General features: G+C 40.1%; 2 protein-coding genes across 3 annotated transcripts in view; both read right to left on the bottom strand.

The window, feature by feature from the left end:
* Nucleotides 1-15,341, bottom strand: part of hectd4 (HECT domain containing E3 ubiquitin protein ligase 4) — a 39,161-nt gene extending 23,820 nt beyond the window's left edge. The window contains exons 1-28 of one of the 2 annotated variants that reach the window (XM_087849026.1): nt 14,662-15,341; nt 11,070-11,623; nt 9,070-9,159; nt 8,856-8,983; nt 8,069-8,177; nt 6,833-6,971; nt 6,474-6,644; nt 6,176-6,374; nt 5,923-6,084; nt 5,435-5,548; nt 5,205-5,345; nt 4,886-5,121; nt 4,649-4,791; nt 4,479-4,549; nt 4,277-4,382; nt 4,068-4,188; nt 3,831-3,959; nt 3,357-3,481; nt 2,856-3,009; nt 2,654-2,757; nt 2,312-2,510; nt 2,065-2,184; nt 1,875-1,979; nt 1,596-1,759; nt 1,198-1,443; nt 773-965; nt 278-382; nt 53-145 (exon numbers count right to left, since the gene is read on the bottom strand). In XM_087849026.1, coding sequence (XP_087705152.1) covers nt 53-145; nt 278-382; nt 773-965; nt 1,198-1,443; nt 1,596-1,759; nt 1,875-1,979; nt 2,065-2,184; nt 2,312-2,510; nt 2,654-2,757; nt 2,856-3,009; nt 3,357-3,481; nt 3,831-3,959; nt 4,068-4,188; nt 4,277-4,382; nt 4,479-4,549; nt 4,649-4,791; nt 4,886-5,121; nt 5,205-5,345; nt 5,435-5,548; nt 5,923-6,084; nt 6,176-6,374; nt 6,474-6,644; nt 6,833-6,971; nt 8,069-8,177; nt 8,856-8,983; nt 9,070-9,159; nt 11,070-11,623; nt 14,662-14,808 — 4,368 coding nt within the window. In that variant the 5' untranslated portion in view covers nt 14,809-15,341. The remainder of the gene's footprint in view (nt 1-52; nt 146-277; nt 383-772; nt 966-1,197; nt 1,444-1,595; nt 1,760-1,874; nt 1,980-2,064; nt 2,185-2,311; nt 2,511-2,653; nt 2,758-2,855; nt 3,010-3,356; nt 3,482-3,830; nt 3,960-4,067; nt 4,189-4,276; nt 4,383-4,478; nt 4,550-4,648; nt 4,792-4,885; nt 5,122-5,204; nt 5,346-5,434; nt 5,549-5,922; nt 6,085-6,175; nt 6,375-6,473; nt 6,645-6,832; nt 6,972-8,068; nt 8,178-8,855; nt 8,984-9,069; nt 9,160-11,069; nt 11,624-14,661) is intronic. The other variant, XM_087849027.1, reaches the window with a different exon arrangement.
* Nucleotides 15,342-16,429: 1,088 nt separating this feature from the next.
* LOC102780372 (uncharacterized) lies at nt 16,430-23,267 on the bottom strand. The gene is made up of 7 exons (XM_006805908.3): nt 22,652-23,267; nt 21,710-21,842; nt 20,932-21,066; nt 19,622-20,577; nt 18,880-19,009; nt 16,968-17,087; nt 16,430-16,814 (listed from the first exon to the last, which is right to left on the bottom strand). The coding sequence occupies exons 1-7, from the start codon at nt 23,142-23,144 to the stop codon at nt 16,634-16,636; spliced, it is 2,148 nt and encodes a 715-aa protein (XP_006805971.2). The 5' UTR covers nt 23,145-23,267; the 3' UTR covers nt 16,430-16,633.
* Between the last annotated feature and the right edge of the window lie 33 nt (nt 23,268-23,300).

Genomic DNA, 23,300 nt, shown 5'->3' with positions numbered 1-23,300 from the left:
GTTAGAAAACGAACTGACCTGTAAAAATGTAAATGAGCTACATAATTAATACTTGCCTCAAAGCAAGGACAACATTTTCCAAATCACTAAAATCAAGTGGGACCTCCTTCAGTGAGCAGAGTAATTCCAATTCCTTCATTTTGTTCTGGTAATGTTAAAAAAAAAACAAAAAAAAAAACAAGAGACAGAAAACCAAAAAGACACAAAAAGAACAGACTTAAATAACTGAGATCTTATCATTGGTTGATTACAGAATAGTGTATCTGTGGCAGTCTACCTCAAAGAAGTGGTAGTCATGAAAAAATGGCGTGTTGTTCTCCAGTTTTCCTTGTTGGGCCTCCTCTACCTCATTCTGCCATTTCTGTTCCAATTCTGCTACACTCTGAAAGCAACACAGGAAATGATTAGACACAGTATTAGTCTTCCACTCTTTTTTGTCTTAAGGTCTGTCTGTTTATTTGTTTATAGGTACTCTTTCTTTTTAGAAAGATTAGATATTCTTATTTCTTATTTGTAGGTACTCTTTAACATTAACTTTATTTGAACTTAAACAATTGATTGATTGATAATACTTTATTCATCCTGAGGAAAAATTGGCTTAATAAATTAACCCAATAAATTAAACTGTTCAAATAAAGAATTCTAATCTTAACCTCTTACTTAATAGCATGAACAAAAACTGAAAATACAACAATTTCTTTCACTTGTTGCAAGCATAATTAATCGATAAAATACTGTTTTCAAAAAACCTTGATGGTCAGCATAAACTTACCTGCAGCTGCCGCTCCATAGCATTAATCTTCTTAAAGGTCTCAGCCATGATCTTACAGAGCAGGTCATATTCCTCTGTGTGATCCTCGCGGTATTGGTAGTTGACGAGTGACTGAAGCGCATCCACCAGGCTCAAATGTTTGATCACGCAAGATACTATTACCTCTTCCATAACATCTGGTCTTATCACCTCCCTTACAAAAAACAAAGAACAAGCTAAAAATGATTGTGAAGTGAAATAACATGAACAAAAACCTTGATATTAATATCAACTCTGTTGTGACTCTTGACTCTCCTTCAGAATATATAAAAACCAGAAGCCCTAAATTTGTAGGGTGTTTGTCTCAACCATTTAGGGAGAGTGACAAATCCATGTACAGTATATAGATGCCATACTCTGTCACACTGAAAGAATTAATATCTTACTTTATGCTTGGGCGGAATTGTGGTCGAGCCCTTCCGGACACTTCTCGAAGCCTAGACATGATGCCCGGAGGAAGGCGAATTCGGGGCAAGTCAAAGTAGGTCCCTGGCATAAGGCCTGGAGGTGGGATGAGCACGTCAGCTGGGTAAGTGAACTCCCGATCCTCCTCAATAGTGAGTGGCAGAGGTGAAGGACTGGGTGTGAGGGCTGGAGAGATGGCACCATTTGCTTCCACCTGCCACTGACACCTAGAGGGAAATTTCTTTTTACTCATTTTAGGCTGCTAGCAGCTCAGCTGTGACTCAACTAGATACCGAAGAAGAATATGTAGTAATCCTTACATGTAGGACATCACATTTAGTTACTATTAATGGGACACATTTTATTTTAACTCTGTTACCTTTGCAGCAGCTTTGAGCAGAGCAAATCATGGCAGGCCTCCTCCTCTTTTGTCACCTCTGGCCCGTTATACAGAATGCGGAGCATTGAGCAGGCCAGCACTGACAGTCCCAGCGCAAGGTCTGCCAGAAAGGGGAGACCTCCAGAGACATCTTCTGATGACTCCTGTAAAAACAAAAAAAGATATACAGGATCTTCAGACTACTTCAAAAAGTAAAAAAAATATACATATATATATAGAGAGAGATGTTGACAACATTTACATTGTTTGAATTGTTACCTGAGCTCTGACAGTGCAGGAGAACCCCCACATGGCTTTATCAGGGGTATTATGTTCACGTCCACTTCTCATCTCAAAAGAAAATGTCACTGTGTCTCCTTCAACCTAAAGCAGAACACAGAGCAAAATGTAGCTTTTCAAACTGTCTATGAACATCTATGAACGAATAATTCATACTTGCTTTTATTACCTTCACAAGGTCTTTGGGCCATCCTGTCCCCAGGACACTGCGACTGCCATAACCCAGAGTGTTTCCTCCATACTCTGCTACTTTACGACTATTGGTGTTGGGACCGGCATAGATAACCAACTATAATAATAGAGAATGTATTTGTTTAAAAAAAATCCACAATGCCATTCTTCAGAAACTGAACAAAAAGATGTCTAAAGGTGAAGTATGATTGTGTCTCCAGCTCGTACACAGGAAGAGTCATTACCTTGTCATAATCATACTGTGATGAGCAGCGAGAATCAAAGCGAAGGTACAGGCACCGGGCTCCTGGGATGTGTACGGTCTCCTTGAATTTGTAATTGTCCCTTACAGGATGCACAGTCTCTACTGTTTTCCCAGCAGCCCATGGAGCAGGGATCTTCAGTCCTGTCAGGAAGCCAGGCTCTTCACGTTCATCAAGAATTCTATGATACAAATAAGTTAGTCATTTTATAAATTGAGCTTAAGACACAGCCGGTGCCATGAAGAAAATCATCTCTTCAAAATATTTATTATGCAGAATCACACTCCCTGGCTTAATTCTTATGGTGAAATCTAGAAAACTCACTTGTCATCAGCAGTGCATGTCTTTGCTCCCTGGCCCAGAGAGCCACCAGCAGGCAGAGACTCTTCAGTAAAAAGCGGAGACTGCGTCTTTAGTAACAAGGCAGTCTGAAAAACAGAGTGGAAAAAAGCAACTTAATAACAGCTGCTTTTTCTACTCAAGGAAATATACAAGAACCATCTCCTCCTTGACTGACAAAACTGACCTGGCTGGTATAGAGCACCAACTGCACCAACTGAGGCATGAGGGCATCAGCGAGGGTGAGGGTCTGCAGGTTTGGGTGCATCAGAGAGGTGAGCAACACCGGCAGCAGGTGCCCAAGCATAGTGGCCTTGGTAATCTGTTCCAAGCCTTTCAACCTTAACAAAATGAAGATAAAAAACAAGTGAAATTTTTAGTTTTGCTGTTAGCAGAAAAAAAAAAAAAACAAGATGAGAAGAGGAAAGTCTGGCACAGTGATTCTAAGAACCTGCTTTAATAAATACCACCTCCCTCACTGTTCCATTTTGTTTTAACAACATCAGCATTAATCAGGTTTAGTTAAATCTTCTTTCATGGTGATATAGTACACAAGTAGTTTAATTTCTGACAGGTACATTCTGGTCTTACAGTGATACAAACTGGCTTCAAATGTCTTCGTGCAATGTTCCAACATAAGTGGTAAGAAGATTTTAAAGGAATCAAGCAAACGTATTTAAAAGTTCACCTGGTTTCTCTGTCAGCTATGTCGCTGTTAATCAGAGCAGTGGTGACCTGCTGTAGGGTTTCCAATACTTCATCACATCCCACCAGGATTTTGGTTGCTAAGGACAGGATGCTGCTTTGCAGCTCCTGAGGATGACACAGAGTAGGCCCACACTTACGTAACACTGCTTCCAAGATTTTCAGTAATTACATTCACTCAATATGTAACTATTAATACATACTCCATGCCAACAGATTAAAAACAAACTCTAGATTGTTCTGTTTCATTGCTGTCATCAGTAACCTTGAGTATGAACACACTGTTTTTCAACAAATAATAAATGACATCACAAAAAACTGCACTGCGCACAAACTCTTCAGCATTACCCTTAAAGAACTTCAAAAGCCATTGCTTCATTTGGTGTGTTGGTCTCTCATTGACACACACACAGACTCCACGTTCAAAAAGGTAGGGGTATTTAAAGGGGATGTTTACCTGTACCTTCATTGTTTCCCCTTGTAGGGAATTGTCACTGTCATCACTATCATCCGGACGGATAAGAATGGTATTACTGAGGAGGTGGTTCTGAACAGCCATGAGGTAGCGCAGACTAGGTGAGACCACCTAGAGAGAAGGGAAACCATTTTAAATTGTATAAATGCAATCTTCCAAGCCATGGTGATCTTAGTCTGGATTGATGGCATTTAAGTGCTGCTGAATTGATATTCATACTGGCACAGTGGAGAGCAGCCTCTGGAAGTCATCTCGGGCGACGGTCTGACATTTGGTGATGAGGAGGCAGGATTCTCGGACTACAGTCTTGAGGATACAATGCAGCAGCTCATCATTCAATCTGTAAAAGAAGACAGATTTTCACAACTTTAAACAAACACAGATCTAAAGAGAAAAGATAGTATTGTTGCCACAAGGCTGCCACTTGCCTGTAGTGGTCATCCTCTTCACTTCCAAATCTATTCTTCTGCAACTGTTCTGCCAAATTTGTAAGGATGACATCCCGAAGTTGAGACAATCCACTGTTTCTTTCACCTGAGTATTAAAGGTAAAAAACATACACCATGTGAGAAATAATGAGAATAAAATACAGGAGGTGTCACTTAAATTAAAGCCTGAGCTGCCAATCACCTTCGGTTAGAACCAGTTTCAGTAGTTTGTTGAGTTCAGCCTCCCCCTGATACAAGATATTGAGGCCTGAGCTACAGAGAAGAGGTAAAAAAAAAAAAAAAGGTTCATTAAAATGAAATCATGATCACAAATCCAACCATTACTTCTGTCTTTGAGTAATTGTAACATACCTAATAGCCAAGCAGACTTCTCTCTGAATTTCTGCTCCTATCTGGTCCACTGGAGCCATGAGCAGCTGCCACAGTAGGAGTCCTGCACGGCGCACACTCTCCCTATTCTGCTCTGACTGAGGATTGAAAAACCTAAACACTACCTGTAAATGGTAGAAAATATACACAACAACGTTGGAATCACACAGAAAGAGCTAAAGGTTTTTTTGGCAAAATTCAGCTGCACCCAAAAATCACCTGAAACACAACTAAGATACAGCGGATGATGCAGGTGTCACCATTGACCATGGCCTTTTCCATAATGTCACAGATGCTGCTGAAGTGACGGGCCTCAATGGGGTGTTGTTTTCCCAGTAAGGCCCCCAAGGGCAAACTGTTGCTGCTGGCTGCCAGCAAGTTGAGCTGGTGGATACACATAGCACCTACATGATGAAGCAGCTGGTTGATCACCTCGCCAGTGGCCACAGTCTCCTCTGTTAAAGGACAAATTATGCAGATCTGTCACTTTTATGATTTAATCTTATAAAACAAGCCACTTGTTGTTTACATCACCTACCTTTGGGTTCTTTTATGACGTGGCTGACACCGAGTCTATGGCACACATGATGAAAGGCTTGGTTCCCGGGGTTGCACCACTGATCTATGTAATCACTGGAGCAAGTCCAGATCAAGTTGTTCAGTGCATCATAACACGCTCCTTCAAAGAATGCAGAAGTAAAAGTTATGTAGTGCGTGACTATTTGCCGCACGTAAGTAGAAGTAAAATGTGACAGGTTTTCAGCTCACCTAGCCCTGCCACCTGGGCTCCCCTGCCTAAAGAACTGCCAGGAGCATCAATGAGGTCTGCGCGACTGCTGAACTGACCATCAGCCAGGTTAAAGACCAGACTGGAGGCCAAAACTGAACGAAAAACATAAGAGCTATAGTTAATAAACTCATGACTCAAATTATGATACAAAGCAGTGGGGAGTGGGGCATTCCTAAAATTCTCATTAACCATTAACATTAACTCATCAACCCATCAAGATGTTACTATTTTAATTGCTGTGTATTCACCAGCAATTAGCCACTGTCATAAATGATGATTAATACTTATTTGGAACTTCAGATTTAATCAGATTTATACAGAATATCTACAGGCAGCTAGTAAGCTTAGTGTCCGACTTTCTAAAATTAAAAATAAAATAAATAAAAAGTAACAAAAAAACAAGTGACAAAAAACTCAATATAATCAGGATTTAGCAGTGAGCCTGTGCATGTTTGTATGCGCTTACTTTTAAGTGAGGAGAGGCTGCTGGTACCTCCAAATAAGGAGCGTGTGGCAGAGCTCCCAGATACACCAGGAGGTGAAACCAGCATTACCAGATAGGTGCCACAAACATACATCGGGGTCCTTCTCAGAGTCTTTAGAGGGAGTCCACAGCTAGTATTGACCGCTACAAAAAGATTCAACAAAATATTTTAAAAACCACATCATCCAAATGAATCACAGCATGTATGAACTTTGGATATTTATAGTTTCTCTACCATTACCAGACTGCTCCTCTTTGACAGTGTTGGTGATTGCAGAGCCTGTGAGAGCAGCCAATGTAGCAGAATGGGAGGCCCGGAAGCGTGACATTCGACTTAAGAGAAGTTCATTCAAGCACTTGGAGGACTCGCCTTCTTTGCGAGTAAGGATAACCCTCTCCTGCAAGATGTCTGCGACACACAACCCTGTCTGTGTCTGCACCATGTATAGGAGAGAGAAGACATCAAAGATTTAATGAAAACACAGACGAAATAAATACTGCTGAGACTATACTGCAGGGCACGAGATACTCACCGACAAGTGAAAGACATCCATGAAGACAGAGTGGCCTTTCTGTGTTTTCTCATTGAGGCTGGCTGGGGACCACACCCAGTACAGATAGGTTCCGTCTGAGCAGAGGTGCAGTGTGGTCATGCTGCTGCCCACGGGGAAGTGATGGGCTGGCATGGGCACAATCTGGCACACCTGAAGATAAAAGAGTGAAAATTAGCCTTAGGTATTAGCTATACTTGAATTTTGAGATACCAAATTAAACAGTATCCCTCTGTGTCCTTTGTACCTGTGCTGAATAAAGAGAACACGCATCCCATCTACAGAATTTACAGAATAAGTCCACATACATCTTAAAATAGACTAATGAAAGTAGACAGTACCTGGAGGGTGAATGGGTCAATGACCTGGCACAGCTGATGTGGCTTGGCATCAAAGGATGAGGGACGGTGGAGGAGGCGGCCGCTGCTGAACACCACCCAGCCGGGCTCCAACTCTTCATTTCGACAATACACAAATCCCCTATACAAACACACAGCACTGATTCCTTTGGTCTGCATTTGGAGTTTATTCCAAGTCATACTAAAGATGCTCAGGCAGCTCACTAAAACATTTTGTTGGTTTATTGTTTAATTTGTCACTCAACTGTGAGTTTTTGGTCAAATCCTGTAGTTACCACAAATTAAATCAAACCTTACAATCAATAAGAATCCAGAAATGTACGGTATGTGTTCATCGTATAAAAACTGACAGTGTGCCTTCCTTCTTTTTACGCAGTCACTTTGCTTTGTTGACCTTAATGAGAGTAGACTTTGACAAGTTATTGACAGCATATTGTCTAACTGTTGGGAAGCTACTTGTCATACTGAGTGTTGCTGTGAATAGCCACAGTAAGAAGAGAAAATGTGAGACGAGCAGCATGGGTTGATCAGCGTCAGTACAAATTCCCATCAGGACACAAGCAGCTTACTGCAACTCTGTCTCTTTTTGCAAGGCTGCACTCAAAGCATCTGTCTTTAACTCTAATTTAAATCAAATTCTCAAATGGGAATTTTAGCTTTTTAAGGTAATATTTCTGAGACCAATTAAAAAAAAAAAAAAACAAATAACAAAAAAACCCAAAGATACTTAAAGCATGCAGTTAGCAATACCCTGGCCTGATGCGTGCTACTTCTTTCATACAAGCTGCTTTGCAAACAATAGCTACAATTACAACCATTTACGTTGCAGTTGAAATCCAAATATCTGTTTTGTAAGGTCACAGTGTGCTTTGCCCTTCAGAAGCTGGCTGACCAACAATGCATGTATACCCTCATAATGTCTCTGGACAAATTCTGGGCTCAATCAGCTCTAAAAAACAGCATTTGAGGATCTAGTTTTCTGCAAAGTATGCAATTCGTTACAATATCATTAAATTAAATAAACCAAATAAATCAGTAACATGAGAGAATATAACTATATACAATAGGAAATGTTTTTTAAATGTCTAGGAAATAATGCCTTTCAGTGCACAAGTATTTTTTGTGATTTTGTTTTTTTTTTTTGCTTCATTCTTTCTTCCCTCTGTTCTCTGAATGCTGAAGAGAGAGGAATGGAGGATAGAAGTAGTGTCACATTACCTCAATGTCCCATGTAAACCAGAGCCAAGCTTGCTGAGTCCTCTCCCAGAGGAGTTAGTGGTATATAGATATAGCCCATCTGTGGCTAGACAGCGTCCCAGGTCAGTATCTGCAAAACACAGGCACCAATGGAATTCAGTAGGAGGTAAATGAAAGAAACATCAAAGATAGCTGAATAACCTGTAGGGGCAGGGATCAACAAAAGAGTGGACAAAACCAGGTAAGAGAATTAGGATGCAAAAAAAGTGGACCAAGTCTTTGTTTTGCAGACTTTTGCAAATTCAGAAATAGTGATGTCTTCAGAGATCTGATAAAAAAAAAAAAAAACAGACTTAAAATGGACAGATCAATTTAGCTTGAAAAATAAATGTTCAGATTTACTTTATGGCTCAATAAAAATAGATGTACAGTATGCCCTCTTCAGCTTCCATCACACATCAGATAGTCATCTGTGAGACAGAGAGACGTCACTCCACTTCCTCTCTTTTATCCACTTAAGATCTTTAGTTTCAACTCAAGACAAAATGTTTTCTCTATATGTGACATCGAATGAAACCCAAAAAGGAACAATGGTCTTTCCACCCTTGATAATTGCTTGGATTTAAGATGCATTTCAAACAAGTTCAGTGAATAAATAAAACAGGAAGGAAGTATTATGATGGCAAGTGAGACAAGGAGCATCTTTTCCACAACTTACATTCCAGAGAACTAAAAACTTTCAACCACGGCTGCATATTATTTATATCTTTTCATTTTGAGTATCACAAAAACTGAAATTGTTTTCTACCTTTACTCTCTGCTCCTCCAGCAGAATTATCTGGTGTGGGCAGCATGTCCTCAAAACCCCAGGAAACACAGTGTTTTCCCCCCAAGAGGCAGGATGGAGACCCCGGGCCTCCTTCCAGGAGCAAAAGTCTTGAACAGGAGAAATATAATGTAGTTACATGTCGGGGAAGTTATTAGGCATTGTCTTTCAGTTAAATCAAAACAGTTTCCCTCACCTGTACAGTACGTCTGACACAGGAAGGTGGCCCAGATCAGTTTGTTTCTGCAGCAGGTGAACTGTGTGGATGAAGGTCTTCAGGGATCCCCTAGAAATGAGTTTGGCAGATTATTCAAGAGAGCTCAACGTGAAACACAAGTGAAAGCTCATTGTTAATCTTTCCTGGAGCCGCAAGAGGAATAATAACTTGGCATGAATTATGGGCAGGATCTGATGTAAATTTAAATTTTTTTAAAGAGATTATGCCACATTGAGCAATCTTCTTAAGTTTTACAGATTTTACTCAATCAAGAATTAATTAACTTATGGACCACATTCAGGTGTGTGTATTTTAATTCTAAAAACAGTCTATGAAATCAACTAAAACCCAGTGCTTGTACCGGAGAAAGGGTTAAGCTATGAAATTATCACTCGTATGTTTATAATAACATTTAATAGTGCTACTGGGAGTATTAAAATCAACAACTAAGACAGAGAGACGCCATCAATGCAAGCCTCATGAAAGTGAACCCCGCAATGCCATACTATGTAAACATCTAAACAGCTGATATCAACGTCCTGTGCAGTCCATTTGCTTACATAGCCCTCCTATACAGAGAATTTACTAACCAACTCCAGATGAGGTGGAGGGGGGAGAGAGGGTGGTTGAAGCTGATAGCCCTTTAATTAGCTTCCACTGCTGGGTGAAAAAGCATCAGGGCTAGATAGTTCCCCACAACAAAGAGCTCTCTGCCTCAACAGAAGGTGAACAAAGAGTGGAGAGTTCTGGTTTTGACAAGTCAAGATCAGCTGTCACCAACAGAAGCTTGAGCTCAGGCACAAATACAAAAACTAAACAAACAAGGATATTCTGCTCATCTGTGCAGAAAAACTAAAAAACAAACAAACAAACCAGATTAAAGATTAGCTTCTTCAGATATATTTTTGTGTGCTTGCTTCTGTTCTTTGCACGCAAGAATACATGAATATGTCTGACAAGTTGAAAGGGTAAGGGTAACAGTGCAATTTACAAGCATTATTTGGGTCCACCTGTCCCCTCAAAGGTAAAGGTCACTTTAAATCATAATAAACTTGCTCTGAGTTATCACATTTAGCCTATGATATAATATTTCTGTGTTTATGTGTGTTGAGGTGAGCAGTCTTTTCTAGGATAACAATGCCTCCACATCAATAGGGTACAAAGGAACACTGAATGAAAGTATGTAAATTATATGAGTCAGAAGTTTCACCAGATCTCAATTCAAATGAACACCTGTGGGAGATTATGAACCAGAATGTAAGACAGAGCTCCCCACTATCCAATCAAAACACCAAACAAGGTAAAGTCTTGATATATTTTCGAAGAGTTCTAGAGAATGAACAAGGCACAATGAAGAGCAAAACAGCTTCATTAAAGCTGTTTTCCTGAGTGTTTCTAGACAATACCTGATGTGAGTACATGTAGAACTATCCATTTAAATGTCTTTTACATTTTATCTCCCTTATACAAACTCTGCGTGAAGTTTACTGAAACCGATGTGGACATATGTGAGAATAGTGCAGGTAAAAACCTGGTTAAATTTAAAGTCAATTCTCAGGCAGAGCCCTCATCTAAACCAAACATCAGTATTTAGAAAGCAGCTGCCACGAATTATCTCCTACACACAAGGGCCCCCTGTGCTGCCTAATGAAGTTAATAACAATGACTGAAACTAAGAAGAAAAAGAAGTATTGTTTTCCAACAGCACTACTATCTTACTTCAACAGAGTGTAGTTCATGGAGCCAAAAAGTCTGTTCATATCCATAAGCTTAAAATCATACCAAAATCTCAACTACTTCTTTATCTTACATTACAAATAGCTTGATAGCTTATTTTCACAGGTTTCACACCTCAATGTTGTCTTGTATGTAATCATTCAGTGAATACCATTAGTACAGCACACTGTCTACAAGAAAAAAAACAGAATGATCCTAAGAAGGATGCAGGTAGAACAGCAAGGAGGAACGGATGGTCTCACCTGGCACAGGCAAGTGCCACAAGTGCAGCAGCAGCGTTTTCCCTCTGTCTGTGCGTTTGTAGGATCTGCGGCTGAGTGTGTCCATGCACTGGGCCTGACTCCTGGGCACCATCTTCTAGCCAGGAGCATAGCAGTCCCTCCAGGCCATTGAGGCAGTCAGCGGGCTCTTTGCTAAGGCTCAGCGGCTGGCAGTCCCGGAGGCAAGCTAGCAGTACCTCTGCTGTGACACCGCAGAGTGCTGGGTCACTGCGAGTTTGGGACTGTAAAAGGGGAAAGACCAGCAACAGGCCGACACGGGAAGTGAAGGGCGCCTGCTCGGGTTGCTGGAGCAGACCTTGTCTTTTGAGCAAGGCCAAGGTCTCCTCATCAGCCCCTCCAGTCCCTTCTCGCTCCTGCTGCTCCTCCAGGGCCAGCTGCCGCTGCGCCCCCCACAGTCCACGCAGGGCATTGAGGCGATACTCCAGCAGACGGGCATATGCATTGCTCTGATTCCCACAGACAGCACGCAGACGCTCGGCAAGCTCTACCGGATTCTTGGTCTCAAATGTTAGAATCTATAGGGCAGAGGTAGTGGGAGAGAGGAAAAAAAAAACAGGTATTAAACTGTTCACTTTTTTCTTGACCATTTTAGAAAACAATAAACAGTGTATTATTTAGAGATGGGAGACAGACTTTTGTTTCCTGGCAATGCTGGCTACAAACAAATGAAATTTTCCTGATCAGCAGAAATTTTTAATCAGAATACAGAAAAGACACTATGGAAGAAAAAAGGAGAGCAGTGAGGAATTTTATTCTTACTGACGTAAATTTAAATAACACATTCAAATTTTACTGGCGAAAAACTAAGAATTATTTGCAAAAACAGCAAGATGTTAAAATCTTTTTCAATTTGGCAACTTTATAAAAAAACAATATGAAAAATCATGTTCTTATGTAAAACACCACCATTCAAAAGTGGGGTATATACATGACTTATGAAATACATTTGGTTTATGAAGATCTGGTCATAAAGCATTTCCATAGTTAGCTACGAATCATTTCCACAGAAGGAGCTCTTGTTTTTCCAGTTCTTTGGACTACACAGTAATGGTCAGAGATAGCAAAGCACATATCCTATCACAAGTGAAACAATGTGCCTCATGTGCACTTAGGCAGCATTTCAGATATTGATTACACATGAATCATGGACTAGAAAAAAATCCATTATAGCATTTAGCAGGCACAATTTGTATTGATTCAATTTCAGAAACGCTGCTTATGTTACAGTAACACCCTATAGCTGGATGCTGGGCCTTCACCTTGCTCTGCAAAAACTGCTGCAAGCGGATAAAAATAGTCAGCATCACAACACCTACGATAACTGCACTGAATGACCGAGCCAGTCTTAAAACTGGACACATGGCTTAAATGTGGAGGATCTGAATGTTACCAAGAATAAATAAACAAACAAACTGAGAGCCTAACAATGACGCAAGAATGTCTTCTTATTTTATGTTTTAGTACCATTTAGTGGGACTACCACTATAAATACCAAGTTCACATTACTACACATAGCTCATCTATTTTGGCTTTGCTTGATAAAACACACGTTTCAGCATGTTATGTTAAGGATGAATCACGCTATACATTATGTAACCATACTCTTTTTTCAATATCAGTGCTCCTAATTCATAATTAATATGGAAGTTGAAGAATTTATTACCATAAAATGTCCAACATCATAAGAAACCCTGCTGTAGGTCATTATGATTGGTTCTTTTACAGTAAAGTAAAGTTTTGCTTTGAAGCTTTACTGAGTCCTCAGTTTAAGCATTCTACTCTTACAAACATTTTCCAAACTGGAATCCTGAGAACTCAGTAGTAAAGAAAGGCTCTGGAAATGTTGTGTTTCTAACACAGGCACCTCTAGTGTTAAGAACATGGTGTGTGGAATTGTGTTAATAAACTGCTTCTTCCACTATGCAGACACTATTCTGTTCTACCCAAAAACCAGGTGATCAAGGATAAACTGGTAATGCAGCTATTTGGGACATAGTTTGAACTAACAGAAAACATAAAAGCTGCATGTACAGATTCATGAGTTTGATTTGGTGGCCTTTCCTCATATAAGCCAAGCCCATTGTGACTGTAATTAAACATGCACAAAAACAAACCAACAAACCTGTTTTGTGGCTATTAGTACAAGAGTAAAGATAACATCATATAAACAAATATTCAGTTTATTGATCTTTTTTTTTCAGATCCAAAAGCTCTAAGCAAGGAATTTGGAAACATACATTTTAATTAAAATGTTACAGATAGATAGATAGATAGATAGATAGATAGATAGATAGATAGATAGATAGATAGATAGATAGATAGATAGATAGATGTAAAACTGATATTTTGTAAGAATAGTGCAGATTGCAATAATAAATATGTACACTATAAAGCTAAGAAAAACAGCTCCATTAAGTTGTAACATAGAAATATGCTTTAAAGCATCTGTAAGTGAAAGCCTTGAAATGCAGCTGACTGATTGCAAGTATGAACTCTTGTAAAGGTTAAGTTCAGCACACAATTCATAACTATTCCCACTTTATCATGAAGTTTGCTTGTTTAAAGCGAGTAACCATCACTGTCTGTTAGTCTACTACTCATCAACAGGCAACTCCGAGCACAAATTAGACCCCAGCTCATGAACATGTGACATGAAGACTGCCGCAAATATTCTCCACGGTCTGGTGGATCCTGCTAGATTCAAAACAAGGCACAGTAGGGAAATATCGAGTATGTAAATATGCGGTGTTAGCTTGTTGTTTCCGTCAGAATCACTGTAAAGTTTCATCTAACAACATTGATTCTTCCGGTTATGGGATGAGACTTTCAGAATAAAAGTCTTTTAAAAAGCTTAAACGTTTGGTAAACAACAGAGTCTGCAAAACATAGCTTGTTTTGTGCTTCGAGAACAAGATTCAGAGCAGGAGCGATGAGAACTGTTTTTCCCCTGCGTTTGACAATGACCATAAAAACACTTCTTAAGGAAAGAGCAGCTATGTCAACCTTTACGTAGACTAAATCTGTTTACTATGCACTAAATAAGCCAAGATCTAGTCAGGAAAAATAAAGGCATACATGTATGTGTTTAAGTGAAAAAAGTAGGAGCTGTGTAGCTTGATACCTGAAGTACACCTCTAATTGACATATTAGCTCAACACTGAGTAAGTACCAAATCAATATGACTTCCACATTAATATACTAGAAGAAAGGCACTATGTAACATTAGAGATTTTAGAAATGAAATTTACCATGTTTGTAATAGGACTAAGTTATATTTTGAAGGAAGGGGCAGGAATTGAGTTGACAAGGCTCTCGGTTACCTTGATGGTAAATTTAGCAGGACAGGAAACTTGCAAACGTCTGCACTACCGTTATTACGGAGGGTGTGTTTCAGGTGACAGTCAAAACTAATTCTTACATTAAATAAACAAAAAGACACACTGATCTCAACGATATATACACAAATGTTCCTGTATACAGCTCTTTATGTTTGTTTGTATGTGTGTGTGTGAGAGAAACTGAGCTGGAAAAAAGAGCGATGGCTTTTACCCACCTCTTGCTCGGTGTCCCCCTGCTCCGATACTCCAATTTCACTGGGCAGTTCGGCCAGATCTGTGACCCGAATGAGACCGTCGTGGAGAAAAATGGTCTCCTCCTTCACCGAAAGCCACTGGGACGAATCCACAGCCCCGGAGCCCATCGCTCTCTCCTCCGACAGCGTAGCCAAAGGGGTCGAACATTAAAAATTCAGTGACAGAATGACAGAAACGCCCTAGCTAGCCTGATAGCAACTCACAATAACATAACGGCCGTCAGCGCCGAGGTCTTATCTAATGGTAGTGTTTGACAAGGGAGACAAGCTAACTTGACGAGTGCCAGTCAGCGGGCGAGCTGAAGTGGCAGGTGTTCTTTACATTACATGGGTGCTCTGGTCATGCTAACAGCGGCTGCTAGCTGTCTGGCTCAGTTAGCTGAAGCGGAGCTAACTTACCGTACGGTATCGTTATAGCGTTACCGAGCAGAGTGGGCGTGACAGCCGTGCTAAATCCGTTATTGCGTCGCACCGTCTAAACGACAGTCTTTTCAAGACGCAAAGTGAACCTGTAGTACTCTCATTTCACGGCTACAACCCGACTGCAAGCAGCTCTGCTAATGGCCCGGTATCTGTCAGTGCCTGGAGAAGATAATGAGAGTCACCAAGCTGTCAGTGCGACGCCATGTTTCCAAGGCCAACTAACCGCTCCCAGAATGCACCGCGTGCTAAAATAAAAGCTGTCAAAAGTCATTTATTTTGGTATCTAAAACCACATCTTATCACAGCTGTGAAATGACAAAGGCACATTTATTATTTAATTTAAAGATCTTTAAAAAATCAATGTATTATTATTATTATTATTATTTATTTATTTATTTATTTATTTTATTTTATTTTATTTTTTTTTACTATTATTAGTGCCATCTGCCTCTATCACACCCTAACCCTAACATCCTCCTCTGTCACAACAACCTTTTGAATGTGCTCTTTCACTACATCCATGAACTTTCTCTGTGGTCTTCCTGTTTTCCTCCTGCCTGGCTGGAGACAACAAACTTTGTCCAGTATAGCTGCTAGCCCTCCTCTGTACATGTCCAAACCATGTCAGATTTGCCTCTTTGTCTCCAGACCTCCCAATCTAAGCTGTCCCTCTAAGACAGTCTTAACATTTCAGCTCAGCCTTCTTTCTTTTTGTCAGTGCCACTGTTTCCAAACCATACCTCATAGCAGGTCTCACTGCCATCTTGTAAACCTTCCCCTTTACTCTTGTTGCTATCCTTCTGTCACAAACCACCCCTGAACCAGCCTGAACCAGCTCCACTCTCTTCTTGACCCTAGGTATTTAAACTTGTCCACCTTCAGTGGCTCCTAGTAGCTTCACTGTTATACCTGACTCCATCTCATTCATAGACATGCATTCTGTCTTGCTTCTACTGACTTTTATTCCTCTAAAGAAAGAGCCAGTGGCTGAATATTCAAGCACTTAAATCTTTTGATTTACAGCTGCTGCATGCGGGAAGGCAAATCAGCTGTTGTTCTTTCTAAGGAAGTTGTGAAGTTTTAATGTAGACATGACAATAATTAAAATGTTTAATTCTTCCTTTATTGACTCAATGCTTTTCCATGATTTGCTGGGTTTGTAGCTTTAATCTTTATCTATTTATTCTAGTTTTTTTTTCCCTCACTGAGTCATACAATATACAGTGCAGACGACAGAGTGAATTTAAAAGCAATTCAAAATCAAACAGAAACAATAAAATGATTTAATTATGTTTTCATTCCACAATCCAATCATTTGCAAGTCCACATGCAAACGCTAACTTACATTTATAAGAATGTAATTACATTTATAAGGCCATACTTTGCTAGTCGAGGGCCTTACTTCTTAAAATGCTGCAATTTTCCACCATCAGGGAGAAAGAGCAAAGCCTGCATGAAATCTAAAGCTTATAACATTTATTGTTACTGCACATAGCAGCTTATTCTACAGTCATCTGAACCGTGCCATAATATCAGCTCCGCTTTCTAGCCTCAGGCATCGCTTATAAAGGCGAACAGGAATCCCTCTTTTTCTGTCAGTGCCTGAAATTTGCACCCCAGCAGAGTCTTTTCCCTCTATCTTCTTAAGCACTTGATGTAGGTCAGAGGCTTTAGTGAAGCCTCTAGAACAGCTAGGGAAAAAAGACATAAAAATATCAGCAAGAGAACTCAGCACAGTAATCTGTTACAGGCAAACTGAGTGAACATATTAGACAAGGGGCTGGTACTGCTTTAACCGAAAAGTGTTAGAGATTAATGCAAATAAGCATATTGGAGCTTAAAACCTTTTTTTGCCGTGGCATTTTTCCTCGTTTGGCAGTGTAAAGCAATGCTGAGAGACGAAGTGTAGCATGAGAGAATGCAGAATGCTTGGTCGCTTGAGGCTTTCAATCTGAACAGCCAAGCTGTAAAATTGACAAAAAGGACAAGTGACAAGTTAATTCTTGTGTGTAAGGCAATAATATCACTTGTAGGAAACCAGTTAGACATACAGTAGAGCAAGAAAAATTTCAGAAAGGGAATAATATCATTTATATCTCTCCACGTGTGATCTCAGAGAGATAGGTTAAAAAAAACATTTAATTTTTATAGAATAAATAGTGATGAAGAAAAATACTGTATTCCTACCATGTAGTAGGCAGCAAAGTCCATAATCCAATATAAACATTTCAAATATCATATTAAAACCATGAATGTATTCACACTGTGCCTTGTGTCATGATGACAAATGAAGCCATTACCAATCAGATAGTACTGCATGGCAGATCAAATTCTGTCCATACTTTTCGGTGTTTATGATTTCATGAATTAACCTCCATGTGGAAATATGTTGAGTTTTGGCGAAAAGTGCTTTGGTAATCACCTTGTTGGTGCGAAAATGCTTTTTTAGTCCTGTTAAACTGGGTTATCTTTGACGATTTTCATTAATAGAAATGAGAAAAATGTTACTCACAAGTGGTCTAAAGATACCACTTAAATTGATTCTTTGCTAAGTGTTCTGTTATGTGTATTCACAACAGTTGCTCAAAAGTATTCTTCAAGACTATTTAAAAAAATAATAATAAAAGTTTGATTCCTTGGCACAAAACAAAAAGAAATAAGTGGTGGCTCAAGACTGTTCTACAGTAGGTATTTTTGGCTGCTCCCTTTCCACATGATGTCACCCACATTGGGTAGGATTCCCTTCCTGGTGTAAACCCAAAGGGAATCTTTGCCTGCAACTGAAGTTAAACCATAATCTTTTAGTTTATAAATAAACAAATACTCGGTATTGGAAAATATGCATCTTACAGTGTGCCGTCCCTCCTGCCATCACAGAAAATGTGGACTCTGATGGAGACAGAGTCACAGCTATTTCCAGTATTGCAACAACAACGCAGTACTTATTTTGGATGGTTTCCTATTTTACCCAATATTATAGTTCCACTGGTCTTTAATGATACCACTGCTACAGTCATTAGATTATCGGGGTGATTTCGGTTGAATTAATTCACAGCTGTGTAAGGCTCGTATTTCCTTAACCTCATTTGACTGTGTCATAACGCTATTTCCAGGGATACAATTACTGGTGTATTAAATAAAACAATCGTGAATGAAGTAATTCCCAAGCTGTGAAGCTAGGATTACTTTTTAATGTGTTGACATCGTAAATTTTTTTCATGATTATTTATCTGTTCTACAGCCATAAACAGCAGCAGAACAGGGGGCAATCTTATTAAGGGGCAATTTGGTTAAACTCAGTACCTCCTTAAATTTCATGCCTTTATCACCTCCTGCTCCCGCCTGGACCACTGAAATGCTGTCCCAGCTCGTCTGCCTATTTGAGCCATGTTCAGAACTCCCACATCACCCCCACCCTCATGTGCCTCCACTGGCTCCCAGTCAAGTCCTACAGCTTGCAGAAGAAATACTGCTCCTCACCTACGTCCTAGTTTTTAACTTCTGTGTGTAAAATGACCTTCGGCCCAATATAAATCAGATTTATAATTATTATTATTTAATCATTAATAAACCTTTATTAAAAAACACATTGTCCAGTCTTTGATCGGGGCAGCTAACTTCCTTTAAAATAGGCCGCCTGAATAAGCCTGAATATAGACACTGAGAACGTTGCGTAGGTGTATAACATACAATTATGTGAACATAGAACATGCAAAACATAATGCAACACTTATGTCATATAAATAAAATTGTTACCGGCTGGTGCAGTCACAGTGATAGGCGGTCTTCGACTCCATGTTCTGGAGGCCATATTTTTTTTTCAAAGGAGGGATTTTGAATTTACAGTAGTCCAGATGTTTGAAGCTTTCACACAGGAGCTGGCTATCTACAGGAGCAAAAATATATATGTGCATATATATTTATGAGTGTGCTCAGATTTCTTTACAGAACTGGGTATATTTTCTGGTTACTGATGCTGCTATTTTCTAGTAAAGGTTAGCCCTCTTTTTTAGCATTTGTAATTTGTAGTCAGCAACAATGACGATTAGCATTCTGTCCCATCGGTAACGACAGCTAATAACACAGCTAAGCAGCCTGGTAATTATTAATAGAATAATATCCTGAACTTCTTTAAACACATAAATTTCTCTGTTAAGCTACAATCAAATTGCTCATGTGGAAAACAAACTGTTATACTAACAAATAAAAATAGCCTTGACAGTCATTAAACTCACTACCTTGCATACTTTCTAACCGCCCCTCTTGAGTATATTTTTGTAATTAATAACTCATTCCCATTAATATTACAATTAAAATTAAATATAATAATTTGGATTGATCCAGAAGAACATGAATGTTTCCAACCAAAGTGAAAAATGACTAATTTTAAAAGCAACTAAAATACTAAATTGCATTTCAGATGCTCAAAATTAAAGAAAGAGGAAAATCAGTGGCTTAACTTGCAGCTATAGCCCTGTCAGCAGCTGTGTGCACTCACCTGTTATCTTATGCAACATTTTACTTTGTTTAAGGCTTCTCTCTGTATGGGTGCTTTGGGCTGTGGCGCTACCTGTGAGCCCCTGGTTTGAGTTATTCATTAGCAGATAGGAGTGCACCTGCTTTTGTGGCTCATCATCCTTATTGAGCGAGGCTGCTGTTTTTAGTTTTGCTGCAATGGGTGTTGCAAAAGTAGCCGTTATCAAAGTGTTTGATGTGAGTGTATTTGTTGTCTTTTTAACACCCAGTGTAGTCACTTTGATTGGTAATCTGTCCGTAGTTGTTTTCATATGAGATTTTGTTTCTCGTTCCAAACAGCTTTCACAGCCTGACTGAAAAGCATCACCCCTCACACGCTTCCAGTGTCCACAGCAGTCGTTTTTCTTGATAACGTCTTTGTGACTTTTGTTGGTTTTGGTCACTGCGGCTGTTGTTTGGTGCGGCTGATGTTCTGGCATCTGTGTTAAAGGTGATGGTGCTGTAGATGAACTCTGCAGATCAGAATTTGAGCTGAGCTGTGGTGAATCTCGGCGTCTCAGTGTGGAGTAATCTGACAGGCCCACTTTGATATGCTGGCTTTTCTCGCTTTCTTTACTCTGTAAGCTACTTTTAGAAATCTTTAAAAGACCTGTTTCCACTGACGAAGCAGTGGCGTGTGCCTTTGATGTTGGAGGCAACTGTGAAAGTGCTGCTCCATGAGGTTTATGGCGTCTTCTGCATCCTCTTGCTTTTGTCCGTCTGCGGTGGAAAGTGTCTCCTCTGGGTGGGTCTCTGAATCTACACTGATGCTGAGTTTTAGATGACTTTCTGCGAGGGGGGCTTTGAGTTACATGCTGCTCCTCGTTACTTGGTAACTTGTTGGTGTCAGTGTCCGCATATTTTTGCTCAGCATCAGAGGTGTTGTAGGGGAGGGGGCTTTTGAAGACAGCATATGGAGCTTCTTTGGCTACTTTGCACCTATAGAGAGAGACTTGTTACAACAGAAGACCGGAAAGGAGAACCATTTTCAAAACGTTAAAAAAAACATTCTGCTCACCACATTTCTTATCATTTCCTATTTTCTTACTTTACTTAAATAGATCCTAGCTTTTGAGGAAGATAATCATAGCGACACAGTGGAAATTAAAGACCTACAGGCAGAGTTTAAGACATGTTAATACAAGCTGCAGAAGTGCATCTGCCACTCAGGCTTCCAAAGCAACCATACCAACACTGTTCACAGAACAACCCCTTTTCTATGGTACTGAGCAACTGTTGTGTCTAATAATATGCAGTCAAAGTATCAAGCAACAGTGTCTGTGCCTCTCTTACATCCCCCACCAGTACATCTCAGTGCACCGCCTCTGCTGCTTGAGCTCAAAGCAGGGAATCCGGAGGATGTTGAAGAAGCTGTAGCCTACCATATTAGAAATGCTATCATTCACGTCCAGAAGGCACTGTCGAAACCTAGTTAGAGGCAGAAAAAAGAACGAGGTGAGTCAAAGTTCAAAAAGCAGTCCAGTCAATAAACACACAAATGGCAAGTGTTTCATCATGTTTGACTATTCCCAAACATTTTATAACCATATCCGTGTGCTTCTTTGGGATGAACACCAAAAAGTACACACAGACTTGTCAAGACTGGATGATTTTACAAAATAAAATCACAGCACAAACATAATAGGTATAAGGAATGGAATGCCCTCCAAATACAAAGCTGCAGAGCAGCGTGTTCACTCTTGAAATCAGTTTATCTGGAGGGGTGAGTGCAGTGAGACATTTATTACCCCTTTATAAACAGTTATGTCACATGGCCCCGGGCTCGTCTACTTAAATTGGTTTGCATTTACTGGCACCATGCCAACATGACACGATAGGAATTTTCCTCCGAGTTTATTAGTCGGAAGTATAAGAAGGCATTAATACTGATAAATTCAGCCTTTGAGCAAATCTGCCTTTACCTGACTTTCCATGCCAGCCAGGGCAGTATGTGGAGATGTCAGGGGGTGGAAAGTGAATTAGTGGTTGCAGGAGTTTCCCTTGAGGCGATGAATGCTTGGAATCCTGCCTCTGTGTTAAAGATGCCTGGTGGGTGTGTTCTGACGCTCACCTTTGGTCACACTCACAGTGTGAGACGGTGAAGAGGTTGCGGTTGAACACTCCATAATTCACCGTAAAGGCCGGGATGATCTGCAGGCAGTGGTCGTGCTCACGGCAGCATCTGTCTGTACCCTCAAACATCCCTGTGTGCAGGAATTAATCACACATCAAAGGGCACTTTGCTTGGAAGCAAAGCTTTTTTCAAGCAAAAGATCACATACCTGATTTGAAAGAAAAAGCTGCAGACTTCAAAGGCAGTTATTTGAAAATTAAAAACGTATGGGTCATAAGATTGAGATTTGACTCAGTATAGGTTTACCGACTATGAGGCCATCTGATGTACTCCTATGTGGGAGTCATACCTGCATACGTGCTGATAAGAGTGTTTGACATAAAATAATGTCTATTTTGTTCTGTCCTATACCATCTCAGTTTAATGATCTCAGCCTAGATAAAAGTTGCCAGGCTCCAGCACTGTGGAGCTGCCCTGCTGGACAAACTAAGAAATGGCATTATTTCTAAATTACTCCAAGCATTTTTGACTGTATTGTGATCTGCAAAAGAAATAGGTTTCCCCTTTTGAATAAGGGAGCCAGAAGTAGCTTTAATTGGGACATAGTGGTCAGTAATATAAGCCGAAGTGAGTTTCATTTTATTCTCATTTCAATTTAAATCCTTATTATTGCTATCAGTGAGAACACTTTCTGGTATGTCTAGAAAATGACAGGAATATTAGTTATTTTAATTGAGGTGATTTTAGTGTCAAGCAGCTTGAGAGGTTTGGATTTTAGATGTTCTTTCACGAGGCTTTCTGTAAGCACTGCTGGAGATTACAAACACCAGGGAACTGCGACTCACTTGTCTCCTCTTATCGCCAAAGTCCTCGAAAACCTCAAACAGGCCAAATATGTTTTAATCACAAAGTCAGAAAACCAGAATTCAGCAGTCTCACCTAATTCTTCATATCCGTGCGCCATACTTCCACCGCCGCACCACAACGTGCCGGGGAAGATCCAGGCGCGTTTTCTCCGAGCTTTTCTCTCTGTCTCATCTGTTCTTGTGCGTATGGTGAGCTGTGACGCACTGGAAGCTTCCAGGTGAGCGCAGTCGGCTTTCTGCAGCGCCAATAATATGCTGCTGATATTAAACCCATAGCTTACCTCTTGACCACGTGTGTTGCTTGTCTTGCAGAGACTGTGATATCTTTCTGTAATCTGTGGATTGAGGTTTACTGTGCATGTTACCAGTCTCATATCTTGGGACCAGATGGTGAGGTACAAGGAGCGCACGCCGACTGTGTCTTCGTGCAGAAAGGAAATACGCGTCTGTACGTTACCACGAATCGACGTAAAACAGTAGAGATCCGGTCCGACCATATCTTGTGCTTTTGATAAAATGATTGCTGATAAGAAGTAAAAAAACTGAAGTACACATCTGCTTTTCATCTCAAAGTATTGGGTCTATAGTCGGCCCGGTTTAAGGTACTGAAGTTAAAAATTATGACAGGAATGTATTTGTAGTCCAGTCAGCTTAAAGGCATCTGTCCCTGAAGAAACATTTGAGAAGTAAGGGTGAAGTTCATAGGGTCTTTATAATGCCCC

This window comes from Neolamprologus brichardi, chromosome 12 (assembly GCF_056152115.1).
Source record: "Neolamprologus brichardi isolate AB-2024 chromosome 12, ASM5615211v1, whole genome shotgun sequence".
Lineage (NCBI taxonomy): Eukaryota > Metazoa > Chordata > Actinopteri > Cichliformes > Cichlidae > Neolamprologus > Neolamprologus brichardi.
Note: the sequence above shows the minus strand (reverse complement) of the source record. Positions and strands in the feature narration are given on the sequence as shown.